This window comes from Toxorhynchites rutilus, chromosome 2 (assembly GCF_029784135.1).
Source record: "Toxorhynchites rutilus septentrionalis strain SRP chromosome 2, ASM2978413v1, whole genome shotgun sequence".
Lineage (NCBI taxonomy): Eukaryota > Metazoa > Arthropoda > Insecta > Diptera > Culicidae > Toxorhynchites > Toxorhynchites rutilus.
The window spans coordinates 98,409,916-98,424,355 of NC_073745.1; the positions used below are offsets into that span (position 1 = coordinate 98,409,916).

At 36.3% G+C, this 14,440-nt stretch overlaps 1 protein-coding gene across 1 annotated transcript in view; it reads right to left on the minus strand.

Annotated features, from left to right (window-relative positions):
- The window catches only part of LOC129765973 (microtubule-actin cross-linking factor 1, isoforms 1/2/3/4-like), a 229,666-nt gene that overhangs the window by 75,552 nt on the left and 139,674 nt on the right, over positions 1 to 14,440 (minus strand). The window contains exons 17-20 of the mRNA XM_055766432.1: positions 13,516 to 14,146; positions 13,317 to 13,452; positions 8,264 to 8,347; positions 6,803 to 7,024 (exon numbers count right to left, since the gene is read on the minus strand). Of these exons, the coding sequence (XP_055622407.1) occupies positions 6,803 to 7,024; positions 8,264 to 8,347; positions 13,317 to 13,452; positions 13,516 to 14,146 (1,073 nt within the window). The remainder of the gene's footprint in view (positions 1 to 6,802; positions 7,025 to 8,263; positions 8,348 to 13,316; positions 13,453 to 13,515; positions 14,147 to 14,440) is intronic.

The following is a 14,440-nucleotide window of genomic DNA, read 5'->3' on the forward strand; positions in this document are numbered from 1 at the left end:
GTTGACATTCAGAAGGCAACTTCATTATCCCCCCCTTATAAAACCATCCCTCCTTATTCGCAAAAATCTCCGACAGCCAGTTTTCGCAAGCCCTTTTTTGAGGCCAACTTAGTATCACCGAGAGCGTTTTGCATGGACCGGAAGAGATGATAATCACTTGAACTCAGGTCCGAACTATATGGTGAGTGCAATAGGACATCCCATCCGAGCTCCCGTAGCCTCTGGCGGGTAATCAAAGATGTGTGAGGCCGGGCGTTATCCTGGTGGAAAACAACACCATTCCTATTGATCATTTCTGGCCGCTTCTGGTCAATCGCTTGCTTCAAGGTCAAGTAGAGAACCGAGTTGAGGGTCTGGCCATAGCTGAGCAGCTCATAGTGGATGATTCTCTTCCACCCCCACCAAACACACAGCAAAACCTTCCTGGCCGTCAATCCGGGCTTGGCGATGGTTTGGGCCGGCTCACCGTGCTTCGACCACGACTTTTTTCGCTTTAGGTTGTCGTACGTGATCCACTTTCCATCGCCAGACACCATCTTCTTCAAAAATGGGTCGAGTTCGTTCCGTTTCAGCAGTGCATCGCAGGCATTGATTCGGTATTTTTTATATTATATTTTTTTGCGTCAACTCGTGTGGCACCCATACATCCAGCTTTTTTTGGAATCCAATTTTCTGCAAATGGTTACAAACGGTTTAATGGTCTATACCCAGTTCCTAGCCAATTGAGCGAGTGCTCACATGCCGGTCTACTTGGATGATTTCAACGATTTTATCGGTTTCCACGACGATTGGCCTACCAGTACGGGGTGTATCTTCGACAGCCACTACACCAGAACGAAATCGATCAAACCAACGCTGTGCTGTGCGAATCGTCACAGTATCGGGTTCTTAAATATGGCGAATGGCTTGCTTGGTTGAATCCATCTTTGACGCGCTATAACTTGAGACTGAAAAGGACAATCACAACACTGTCAAAACGACAAACTTGTAGCACAGATTGTCGTCTTTAAATAGCCGTATAGTATGACCCGATGCGATAAGTACAACACAAGATATGTTGAATTTTGCCATATATTGATATATTGACAATATACGACATTTCTTTTTCCCCAACCCAATATACAGGTTGAGAATATTTTTTTATATATTTCAAATATAACTTATTTCAAGAAGAAATGTAACCTTTCAACGTTAAGATGTAATTTAAGTGGTTATTACATGGACAGTGGGGTAAAAATCGTGACTTCTGATGATTTTGCTTGAATTTTCACCAGGAATTGTTTTTATCGATACTGCAGCTAATTGAAGGAAGATAGAAGTTGGGTGTCAAAGAACAAATTGTAGAGCGGTTAGAGAGCTTCAATTTAATTGATAGAAACAATCTAGTTTAATATAAATTTTTAGGACGAAATTAATAATAACACATTAAAAATTATGCTGTACTAAATTTTCTCATCTTTCAAATGAAAGCAGCAAAATCGTCTTCCGTAGCGTACTTTGTAACGTAGAGTAAATTTGAGGCAACAGAGTCCGAAACAAAGATAAAGTTCTATAACTCTGTCATTGTTGGAATTCGAACATATGCGTAGAAGGATTTTTTCATTAAATATGATCGTCCATCACCTTCTGAGATAATCTGGATAAATTTATTTTTTCATGTGAGAAAGGTGTCTTTAAGGGGTTGAATCAAAAATCAAACTCCTCTTTTAGTTTAAAAAAATTAAAAATGAATGCAAAAAAAAAACAATAAAAAAATATTCGATTCAATACAGTGAAAAGAAATCAGGAACTATAATCGAGTCAGGTATATAATCGAGTCCGGGCTGTAATTCCAGAAAGGTTTTATTCTGTCATTTTTAGCTGCTGGATAGTCAATCGTAGCAAGGCCAATACACAATTCGCTTTGGAAAAATTAAATTCGGGGAACCCCAAATAATCAATCAAATTTGGCCTTTTTTGGAAACGAGAAAAATCACACAGAGTGCAGAATCAGGTGAAAACGGCGGATGAAGTGCCTTTCTACGTTTGGAAAATCGTTTTTGCAATTGGAAAACCCTTGTCTTAGACAAGTATCGGAATTGCATACTTGTAATATTTAAAAAAGTATTAGACTACTTTTGGAAAATGTCCAAAAAAAATTTCTTGGATCTTTTACAAAAATTTTTCTCCCAAAACCTATAATAACTACAAAATTTTGATCAAAAGATAAAATGAAGGAAATTGATTAAATCTCATAAAAAACCAAATTAAAAAAAAATCGCTTATTATTTCTCAAAAAAGTTTTTTTTTAATTTAAAAAAATATGAATAGCCCTTACAATTTTGAACAAGTCGTCCATACATCGAAAGATGGCACTTTTACAGGGAATTTTTTTTCTAACAACAACTTTTTCATGTTTTCTTTGAAAAAATTACAACTAATCCTAATTTTGTTTAAAGTCACGACAGCGATGTAGAAAAATTTTTGAATGTTATTAAAATATGAACTGTTTCGACAACGTGACGTCAACTTTCATTTTTATATGGAGACTCCTGAAAAAAAATGTTTTACTCGTCGTTTGTGTAAATTCTCGCGTTTGACATGTTCTTGACATGTTTATAAATAGAAAAAAAAGGTACCAGAGCATTAATCACGATAATACATTAAAATGTTAAGAATTCACCATTAATAGTAATTGTTCAAAGAAAAACATGAAAAAGTTGTTGTTTGAAATTTTTTTCCCTGTAGCAGTGCCCTACTTCCTATATATGGATGACTTGTTGGAAATTGTATTTACATTAGAACCCCGATTATCCGCGAAAGCGAGTTCCGTAGTTATTCTATAGTGATTCCCAAAATTTGTCAGTGTGACGTGAAGACTTGCTCTTTTGTTTTGGTTATGGCTTTTATATTATTTGACCACTGGTGCACACGACCTTACAGATGGATAGTTTAATGATTCCTATATTGATAAAACATAGTTTTCAGGCTGAAATATCCGTATTTCGTGTTTACACCTCGTATATCGCATTATCCGCGGTGACCTACCCCGACTATTTCGCGGATATTCGGGGTTCTACTGTATATGTATTTTTGCAAAATCTTGAAAAAACATGTTTTCGAGAGAAATTAGTTTTAATATTTAAAATATTTTTGTTCGGCGATTTTTTTAAATTTTAGTTTTTTATGAGATTTAATCAGTCTCCTACATTTCATCTTTTGACAAAAACTTTGTAGTTCTGATAAATTTTATGTAAGAATGTTTTATAAATTTTGAGTTTTTTTAGAAAATTCTGAAAAAAATTATATAAATAGCCCTTACAATTCTCAACAAATCGCTCATACATCGGAAGATGGGCACCTTAACAGGGGAAAAGTTTTCTGACAAATTTTTTTTCATGTTTCCGTAGAAGAAATACTGTAATTGTTTAACTCGTAACATTTTTATGTATAAACTTTCGCGATATACATGTTCTGAAAACTTTTTTCTATTTAGAAACATGTGAAGAACATGTCAAACGCGAGAATTCACATACAAAAATATTGATTTTAGAAAAAAAAAATTCTGTAGAAGTGTCCATCTTTCTATGCATGGAAGACATATTTTTAATATATTTATTTTTGCGAATTTAAACAAATAAGTTTTTTGGAAAAATGAGTTTTAATTTTTAATATATTTTTTTTCAACGAGTATAAAAAAAATGCATTTTTATGAAAATTTAAACAATTTCATACATTTCATCCTCTGACCAGAATTTAGTAGGTATCATCGTTTTTAAGTTATAAATTTTTGTAAGAAAATTATTTTGGGCCTTTTCAAAAAGTAGTCCAATTCTTTTTTGAAGATTTCAAGTATGCAAAGTTGCACCAATAATTTTTCAATGCTATCTGAGATGGTGCTACCAACTCCTGCCAACTACCAACGAGTTGGCATGAAATTCGTCATTTGCGAAATTTTGTTTACCAAAGTACAAAAAGTAAAAAAAAGAGTCATTACGTTTTTTTTATTTCATGAACCCCATGCGTAAAATATGATATGCTGGTCCCGGCCAACCGTTCCCAATCGTATTAAATGGTAAAAACTTAGTTTTTGTCTTCTATAACTATCTTTTTATGAGTCTTTTCTAAATAAACATATGCGAAAGATAGGAAACGTTGTCAGATTCGATTGATACGATTGAGCCGAGCAATGAGCAAAAAACGGCCAAAACACGAGCAGAAGAACGGAAATGTGATTTTACAGCATGCTAACACGATGCTAAACTCGGTAAAAAATGCTTAGAAAAACTCAAATGTTTTTCAGATATTGCGCCGTTTAATTTTTACTTGTCACGCTCGTATGAAACGTAAAAAACTGAATATTCGTGGAAAACTGTAATCGTAACGATATTCGGGCTCTGCCAGAAAGATGAGAAGAGATATGGCTAACGATGGGCAATACTTTGAATGATTCATTTACAGCCAATTTTTTCACGATAAAGTTGTATTTTCATAGAAAAAAACAGCGATAACATAGTTGTGCAGCTAATAGTTTCGGCCCTTTTGATGTTGATATTAAGTCACGTTCTCTGGAAGGCCGTATGAAGTTGATGAAGACAAAGAGCAAAATAAGTGATCAAGCAATTCAAGATGATACGACATCTATAGTGAAGGCTAACTCACAATGTTTAACAGAAAGTTGTAGCGGACATACAGAGTTGTTTGCTACTGAACGTATTCTGAGAATAGGGTAGATAGGGGCAATATGACCAGGCGGGGCGAAATAGTGAAAAGCAATTAGCCGGAATAGAATTTCTGGCTGGTTTTCGAAAGTGTCACCCACAAATCTCACTTCGGACTTCAGAAGCAACCTCCACCGCTAGGACTACATGATTCAATCGCGTTGCAGTCGGGAAATTCTACGTTTCACTGGAGGACGTACAGCAGAAATACAACACTCCACCAGGAAGACAATTCAACGTCGATAAAACATCAGTGATTCCAGTAACTATCTTTTTTACATAGGAGCAGTAAGTAAACTAAAAAAATATTATCTTTATTCAATAGGTCCAGACCAAAAATTCCAAAATCCTAGCAATGCGGTGAAAAAGGCAGATGAGCGCAGGGTGCTGAGCAAGGAATAACCATTATAGAATACTCCACAGGACTCCTTATGTTGCTACTGTGGGACGCAATTCAGTTCCTCTACGGGTGGCGATAAACGGAACCAATGCTATCGATGCACATATATTCTCTGTTCTTGATTTGAACAACGTAAAATTGTAGTCCAATCACTTTGATCACGTAAATGAAATACACGTAAAAGTTGCAAAATAGAATAAGCTTTAGTTTTATGAACTTGTCTCGTAATTCCCCTACGAAAACATGCCTAAATTATTGAAACAATAAACATGGTCATATTGCCCCGCATGGTGGCCCATTTTGCCCCGTAGTGTTTTCGATCGATGGAAATGGAACACATTTTTTAAAGTGTAATTTTTCCACATAAATCTTTTTTGAAACGTATTCATACAATCTACATCGATCAATAAGGTTTCAAATCGTGAGGTTTTAATAGGTAGCATAATTTATAGATGTTCCTACATGATTTAGGACGTTTCGTTCTTAGGGGGGCCATATTGCCCCTATCTATCCTATACACAAAGTAAACTGCGCAGTTCAGAGCTTGTACTGATATGTAGCAAAGCCAAAGGGAAATATCGTAAATTGTATTTAGGAAAAACATACATTCTCGTTTCGGCGGGCGTGTAGCCAATATAAGTCACACAACAGAAGCCCAACGCGAAATCTGAGTGAGAAATCGTTTCGAAAGGTCGATAGTGTGTTGTGAACGAAATTTTATTCTCAAATACGAGGTGAAAATATGGAAAAGATGCCACGCGTCAGATGGAAAGTGTTTGTGTATGATTGAATCACACTTACGCATTGTAGAACGAGCATAGAATCGCATGTGGCTGCAGTGTGTGTCAACTGTGTGTCCAGAAGAAGTGATATATACAGAGTGCACTAGGTGCATTGGCAATAATTGACCAAATCTCGACCGATGGCCAGCTTAGCTTGTAATGAATGTAATGTAATGTAATGAATCATGAATCATGCAAACCCTTTTCAGAGCATTCAAAACTTTTAACTAAAGAGTTATTTGGAAAATGTCGATGCATTTGATAACTACTCGCTAAAATTCAAATTCACAAAATTCGACTGTTTATGGTTTTGTTGTTAAGATACAATATAAAAAAGATTCTCATTTTGCAATAAAAAAAATTATTGTTGAGAATTTTGTATAACCAGAAGTATCACAGGACACCAGATGATTTATCTTTAAATATTCTTTCGTTTCGGCTGGAGTTGAAGTCAACTCATCTTCCAACCCACCACAATTGGTTTTTTTCGAGTTGAAATATATTTGTTCAATTGAGTTGTACTGCCCAAAAACAAATTGTGCAACGAGCGATAACTTGGAATTCTCTTTTTATCAACCACCACAGCGTCACACCTATTGACTTTTATTTGACCCGGCGAATTGAAATTTGCGGGCCCCAATTACGCAATTAACAGTTTCGCTTGGGTCTCCTCTGTTATCATATGCGTCTATCTTTCGTGCTGCAGCACAACAACACACATTTCACGATAGCCACCAGTTTTGTTGTCAACGAAATTTATTGCACCGTTTATTCCCGGCTCAAAAGATTATTCGCTGTCTCTCCCACACGAAAACATTCGATGTCTAAATGATTTGTGGGGATATGGTGGGGTGACATTGCTCCAAGTTCAATCAAGATTATTTATCGAAAAATTTAGAGAGAAAAAAAAGTGTACTCACCAATCCGTCCGCGCCATTCACCTCGATCGCCGTCTTGAGCCGCTGGGTCAGCTGCTCGATCAGCGATTCGTACCGGCAGTTCAACGCGTCAAGCCGCCTCGAGTACACTTCGGTGGCGCCCGGGTCGGCGTCGGGTGGCCGCAGATCCTGCCGGGGAGGCGAGAAGCTCGGCCGTATCTCCACAAGCCAATCGATGTAGTGCAGACACTTGCCATCGTAGATCTGTTGTTGTTTGTTTTGGTTTCAAATTTTCGCGATTTTTTTAGGGGTTTTCGAGGTTTCCGGTTTACACACACACAGAAGAGGTCAATAAATGTTGTTGTTGTCCATATCCCAGGACGACGCCGACGATTTGTTGTTGTTGGTGTTGATTTGTAGGCGCGTTTTGTTGACGCAGTGGTTAGATATATTGTTGGGTTGGGGGTTTGTTGGATTGAATTTATTGTTTTTGATGTGGTGCGCGCATGTGTTTTATGTTTGAGGCATGTGTGTGAGTGTGAATATGAGTTATTGTAACAATTAGTATTTGGTATTGAAGAATAGTTCTCATATATAATTAGGGTTGAAAATGTAAGAGCGATTAAAAAGTGCGAATTTTAATTATTAATTTGTGGATCACCGACGATTTTAGTTCTCCTGAATTTCGTTAGTTGATAAACGAATTAGAAGGTGCAGCGTTTCGTTAAGCTAATTTAATCTAGATGAGTGCAGTTCGGCGGATTGGCAGCTGTCCTCAAGCATAAAATGATTAATTACTCCATAAAAAAATAGTAAGATAAGCCAAAACAAAAGCACGGGTCGCTATCGACCAGCTGCCCATGAACTGCCGCCTGATTTTAATCACATTTCTACTCCGATAGGAAAGCGACAAATTAATAAATAAAATCCCAGCTTATGAATCGGCTCACTTGTATTGATTAAAAAATAATTTCTGCGTAAGCCAATTTGGACAAAAGGGGAGAAATTTGGGATCAATTTAGCCACCAGCACCGATTTTTGTTGACTTTCACACACACACTCGCTGTCGATTCCCGAAGCATTTTTCTTCTTCAAAAGCAGTAACTCACTGAAAAACACATCCTTGACCCTCATTCATTCAAAAGTTCGCAACACAACAAAAGGGTTGATAAGGACACGCCCACTTTTCTGCACAATTACGAGACGCACCCACACAGTCATACCCAGCAGAAAGAGATGTACACAGGAAGAACAAAGCACGAACAAACAACAACGGGAGAGAGCGAGAGAGTATCGGCAACGAATAGACCGAAATTCATTTTTTTAACCAATAAGTTCGGTTCTTACACTTTACCCTCACAAAAACAAAAAAAGTGAACGCCAAAGTGCAACCACTTGCGATATACACTGTGATAGTACACCATTCCCTACTTCTGGAGTACTAGAGCACAGGTTGCGCACAGGTTGATCGGGAGGCGAAGGCGTGTCTCACGCGATACGTACCTTTGCTTCGCGGATCAAGCGGCCCCCGGTGAGATTGACCTGTTCGATCTTTGGCGTACGCTCCATGGCCTCACCCAGCATGTTCTGGATTGTTTTTTTTTCAAGAGCGAAGAGTTGCCGATCGGATCGGGAATTCGATTCGAAGGGGGACACACACACAACGAGGAGGAGCACATGTGTAACCGATTCGAGTTGGTGTTTGTTTTCAATTGTTTTATCCGAGCATTGTTTTTTCGTTGGGTATTGTGAGAATCCACATGTTTTGGTTTCATTTGGTGGTGAACGGTGTGTATTTTTTGTTTGTTTGAGTGTGTTGGTTTTATGTTTTTTTTGTAGGTTGATGGGGTTTAAAGATGCAAGAGGGAGGGAAGAGAATAAATTGAATAGATTAGTATACTTATCGTTTTGGGGACATTGGGGATTGAACTAAACATTACTTCTGGTTAAACTACTCTACCGGTCTATAATGGGGGCACGAAACCTGAACCACGGGTTATTCCTAGATATATATCGTGTGTCTGTTTTGTGTGTTTTTGTAATAATTCCATGCTTTGTCAGTAGAGGGTGTTTTAGGTAGTATCGTGTAGTTTGATGGATGTTATATCGAAATCTACGGCATTCTTCTTGTTTATTGCATATGCATAACATTTGATAGATGTTTCCGATTTCGCAAGTATTATATGTTTTTAGAATCATTCCTCATATCATAATTATACACAGAAGTATTCATCATTTAGTACACTTTCCTGCATCGATCCTAAATTGCTAATTACACACAGGAAAATAAATTGGAAGAATGCAAAATATAGCATAACATATTTATACAGAAATTCCATGAAAAAAAATTCTCCGATTTTGCTAAAACCTCGTATATTAATTTCTTTTCTGAAATTTTAAGCACTTTTTTGCATTTCGCATGGTTTTCGAGGAGTATACTAGCTGCTTTTATCATTTTTTACATATATTATATGAACAGGAACATTTGTTTTTTGTTTCCTTTTCGAAACATATATATTTGTTCATCTTTTATGCTGATTTCGATGAATATATTTGTTTTTTGAAAATTGGGTAACTTTTGAACCATTTGACCGATTCGAAACAACAAATGTCTACTGTTAAGCGAAATCTGTGAAATTTTTTGTTTTCTTATTTTTGAAGTGTCAACGCGTTTTACATAATTTTTTGAAAGCTGAGACTTTTTCTTCCCAGAATGCCATATAAAAAGCTAAAGTCGCTTTTATACCCAAAAGAAACAATATAAATAAAATCTTTCATATTTTTCGCCTTTTTCAAATACCATCAAAAATATATTCCTAGCTTTCGCCAGAAAATAGTCATTTAAAGTAAGGTACGATTTTTTTTTTGTTTCTGGGAAGATATTTTTTTCTGTTGAAATTGTTCCATTCAATCACTAGTTCAATCAATAATTGAATCAAAACAAACAAAGTCAACGGTAGTCCTACGTCAACCTTGCGGTGATATCATACATAGAACCCACCCATAGTTTTCCATATATATTTTCATAATGAAATTTATTATTTCTCGAGAATGATCATTAAAAAAAATATATTACTTTTTTATGCATAATAACACGTTTTTTTAAAAATATTATTCGGAAGTTAAATATAGATTTCAAATAAAGATAAATCACATAAAATTATTTCACACATATCTCAGTATTCTATGTATGCTTGTTTGTACTAAACTAGGTTTTTAGTACATTATAATAACTCATAATTCTGTATGGAAAATCATATTGAAGTTATACGAAGTTTTAAAATTTACCAAAAATGTTGAACACGTAATTCTGCCTCAAAAAAAAACATAATACTTTAGTATTAGTATTGTTTTGTAATAATCATGAAGAAAATAATACCTCATTTATCTTTTTCGTTTATCTGTTATATATCTTTATCAACATAACATTTGTTAGAAAAAGCATTTTGAATGTCTAAACTTGTTCAATGTGTTTTAAAATAAACAGAAATTATTATACGAAAGCAACCATTTTCGAGCTATATTTTTTCTCAAACATCTGTTATTTGCCTTCATTGCAAACAAACAACATAACATTTGTTAGGGTGGGTTTAGACTAGTGATATATTCATGTGAAGAAATATGATGAGATTTATAGAAATCGCATCAACTGTTTACACTAGCGTGAACTTCTATAATGAATTTATTCATATTTTCGGTGAATTTATTCACCTGAAGTAGAACTGCATCCAACTTTAGTGATTTCTCACCAGTGAGAAATTCACAAGCGTTTACATATGCTGAATTTATTCAAGTTATATATACCTCGAATAAGTGTATCATATTTATTCTCACCCGTTTACACCTATATTCACGTGAATAAATCCATCTATAGCTATAGATCTCCCTAATGTAAACCCGCCATTATATCTTGAGAATAGTCATTTTTGGGGAAATCACACTTAGAAACATTTTTTCTTAAACTGAAGTTAATGAGAATTCAATTTGAAATCCAATTGAAATACAGTCAAAGCTCTCTATAACGACTATATTTATAGCGACAAATCTCTATATAACGACATGTCCAAAGGTCCCTTCAAAATCGCATAGAAATTATTTTCTTTATTGCGACATTTCTCTATAACGACTTTTCCCTATAACGACACATTATCGCTTCTATTTACTAGAACAGAACATTCTCTATTGCGACAATTTTCAATTTCACTCCACTCATAGTGTTTGTGTGTGTCAATGACAGTGCCTACGAACGTAAATAGTCTATGTTGTGTATTATAAGATTTAATCAACGGTGAACATATATTCACGCCCAATAGATTCAAATTTTCGGATACTTACGAAAACAGAAATTTGAACCATAAAGATAGGGAAAGTTTTTTATAACAAATAAATCGAAGAATTGTACAAGAATTCTGTCCTAGAGCAAAAGAATAAAATTGCATTAAATTTGCAATAAATTTAAAAATGAATGTATTGTTTGGGCCATTGTTATATGAATAAAGCTTTTGATCTAATTCAGGCAATAACTTGAAGTATCGTTTGTTTCACTTCGAAAACATTCACTGCCCAAAATGAGTTCAAATACACGAAAATCTTCAACACTAAAAATAAATTGGACATAGTTCAAAGGTTCGAAATAGGTACTAAAAAGACAACATTGTCTAATGAATTCAATGTGCTGCCTAATGCGAATTCATTCATCATCAAAAATATAGACTAGAGTCGGGAAAAGGGTAAGAATATCGGCTTCAATGATGTTCAATTGGTATATTTTGTCTGGCGATGAGACAAATAAAATCAATCATTTATTAAATCAGGGCCTGACGCCAATAATGAAACCCACCCTCTCAAAACCAGCAAACAGATGCTTTCCAGATTATCTATGCTGGTTTAAAAATAAAAACAATTAACAATTTACTATTTTTTCTGTCTAGAGAAAAAAAATTATCGGACGAAGGAACTGAATTTTATATCCATTTTTTTAATGTTTTTTGTTTCAAGTTGGTTAGACAGCAATTGTTTTTGTTTCTAATATAATTTGATTGTTTTGCGTGAGCTTGGACGTTTCTCTCCTTATAGCGACATTTAAGCTCTCTATAACGACAAACTTTTATAGCGACAATTCTCTATAATGACGGTCCCTCGCGATGTCGCTACAGAGAGCTTTCACTGTAGTTCAAAAGTTTAGTAAGGTTTTGGAATGAAGTTTGAGTGAGTTTAGTAAATAGAATGGAGTCCACTACAAGAATGTGTTCTAAAAGAACACATTCAGGCTCAATTAAGGCCCATGCCCATGTATCCATATGACATACAAGTAATTTGGGACCAATGATGAGATATGTTAGTTTTGAAGCAAACGTATTTAAAAAAAAACTTTTTAAAATATAAAAACATGCAATCTTGAGTTTTGAACGTTATGTAAAAAAATTAACTTTCCATTGACTATTTTTTTCTATTATAGAGACTTTGAACGAGGCGAAGTTCATTCGCCTCTAGCCTTGAAGAAGACTAATCGCCAGTGGAAAGTTCTGGGATTGAGCCCACAATAATTTGCTTGGCAAGCGGAAGCCCAACCATTTAGGCTACGGAGACTACCATCAACTTTACAGAAAATATGAGCAGCTATGATAAACTATCACCTCAAAATATGGAAACCATATTTTTTTCTTAATTCTGAATTTTAATTGACTGTTTCAAAAACTATAAATTTTTAAATAAATTATTTTTTACAAATTTTTTTTTCAGAGCACCCTAATTCAGAATGGCAAAATGTAGGCTAGATAAAAAACTTGTATAATTTTTCTTCCATACGGGATTGATATACAAGATTTGAATAATATTTACGAATTGACACGAAATGGCGTGCCCAAAGTTCACAATTCACATCATCTTTCGTTACAGTCAAACCAGTTTTTGTGCCATTTTGCGATTTTTTGCACGATTATTTATGGCATAATTGTTATTAAAATTCGATTCAGTAATAAAATCGCACAGTTTTGACTGCAACCAAAGAACCGAAAGTTTGTAGCTGACGGCATTAAAATCAGTTAAATTATATAATTTAATGAATAATATCAAAAACATGTGAAACAATGAACCTGCAATATCAAAAGAGAAACACTTTCAAACGCTATGCATATTTTCTCGTTTCCTACTGATAATTTAATCGTGGTGGATTGGTTAATGCCCTTACTCCGATAATTAAAAATCGTTGTTTTGAGGGGGGTATAATGCAGTTAATCGATGTTCTACTACGATGCAGTAATTTTTTAATGATCTATATTGTTCCCGGAGGCCTACACCCGCAGGGGTACGATATGCTTTTGAATGAAACCTTACAGAAGAGTCCCGAAAACAAACTCTTCCTGATCCTGCGTATCTATGTGTCATCATCATCGTTATTCGTTATCATCATCATCATTCTTTAATTAACGATCTAAACAATATCAATGTACCAAATTCTCTTGAAATGTCCACCTACTAATCCTGCAACTGTCTTCGCTGAACTTGTCACACGTGAAAGTAATGCTTCAAGAGAAGGGGTTAACGCTATACTTACATCCAGCTCCCGAGCGGAGGTAGCGGTTGGTAACGCTTGCAGCTTCTCGGTCTGTTTCTCGACCCATGTTTCCTCCACTACAATACTCGTCTGCAAGTTCTTCATCAGTCCGATCGCTGTTTCAACACTTCGCAGCCTATGGAGAAAACAGAAACAAAAATAAGTTTCTCTTGTTTTGTCAGATCGATCAAACACATACCTTTCGGCTAGCTGCCCACAGATGTTGTTCCACCGAGAATTCAAACGCTCCACGTTCGAATGCAACCGTTTCAGGTCGCCAAGAACCTTCGTCGGAACGCCCATCCGGCCGAGCTGATCGGCCGAGTCGTTCATCTTGTCCATTTCGGGCTGCTGGGCCGAGATGGTGTCCTGAATGGCGGACAACCGCTTGAACACTTCGTACAACCCATCCTGGGACGATGGAAGCTCCAGCTGGCGGGATAGCTTTCCCTCCAGATCGGAAATAACCTGCTCGTTGTCCTCCAGACCAGCCAGAGCGCCTTCCAGCAGCTTAAGTCGATCGCCGTGCAACACGGCTTGAGTGTTCAGTTCCTTCCACAGCTCCAGCAGATTGTCCAGGCTCTTCTTGAGGGCGGGCGTCTTGAGTGTAATCGTTCGGAATGTTTCCTGGAGGTGCTTGAGATCCGGCTCCAGCAAACCCAGCCGGCGTTTGTAGTCTTCCAGAATTTGGACCGAGTGCTCGAGCGAATCCAGATCGCGTGGCATTGGCGACAGAATGATGTGGTCCAATTCGCGTGCCATTTCCTCCAAACGGGTCTTCAGCGAGATGCATTGTTCGGTGAAGATTCGGCTCGCTTGTTTGCTTTCCTCTGTGCAAAAGTAAAGGAAAAAACGCAGTGATAATTTGCGTCATTTTTCAATAGCAATGCTTAACAATAACCTCGGAAAGATTTGAATCGGAAAACTCCCTTCATTTTTCTTTCGCTGACAGAAAATAAACTTCACTACTAAAAATTTAAACTGCAATCCGCAATGGTCTAAGACCAACAGACAACTGAACTCGATTCTGCTGGAGCTTCACAAACTAAACTGTTCAACACCCACAAGTGCAGTCAGTTTCGGCGCACCGAACGTTAATCGACGGCTTCCTTGTAGGGAAAAAT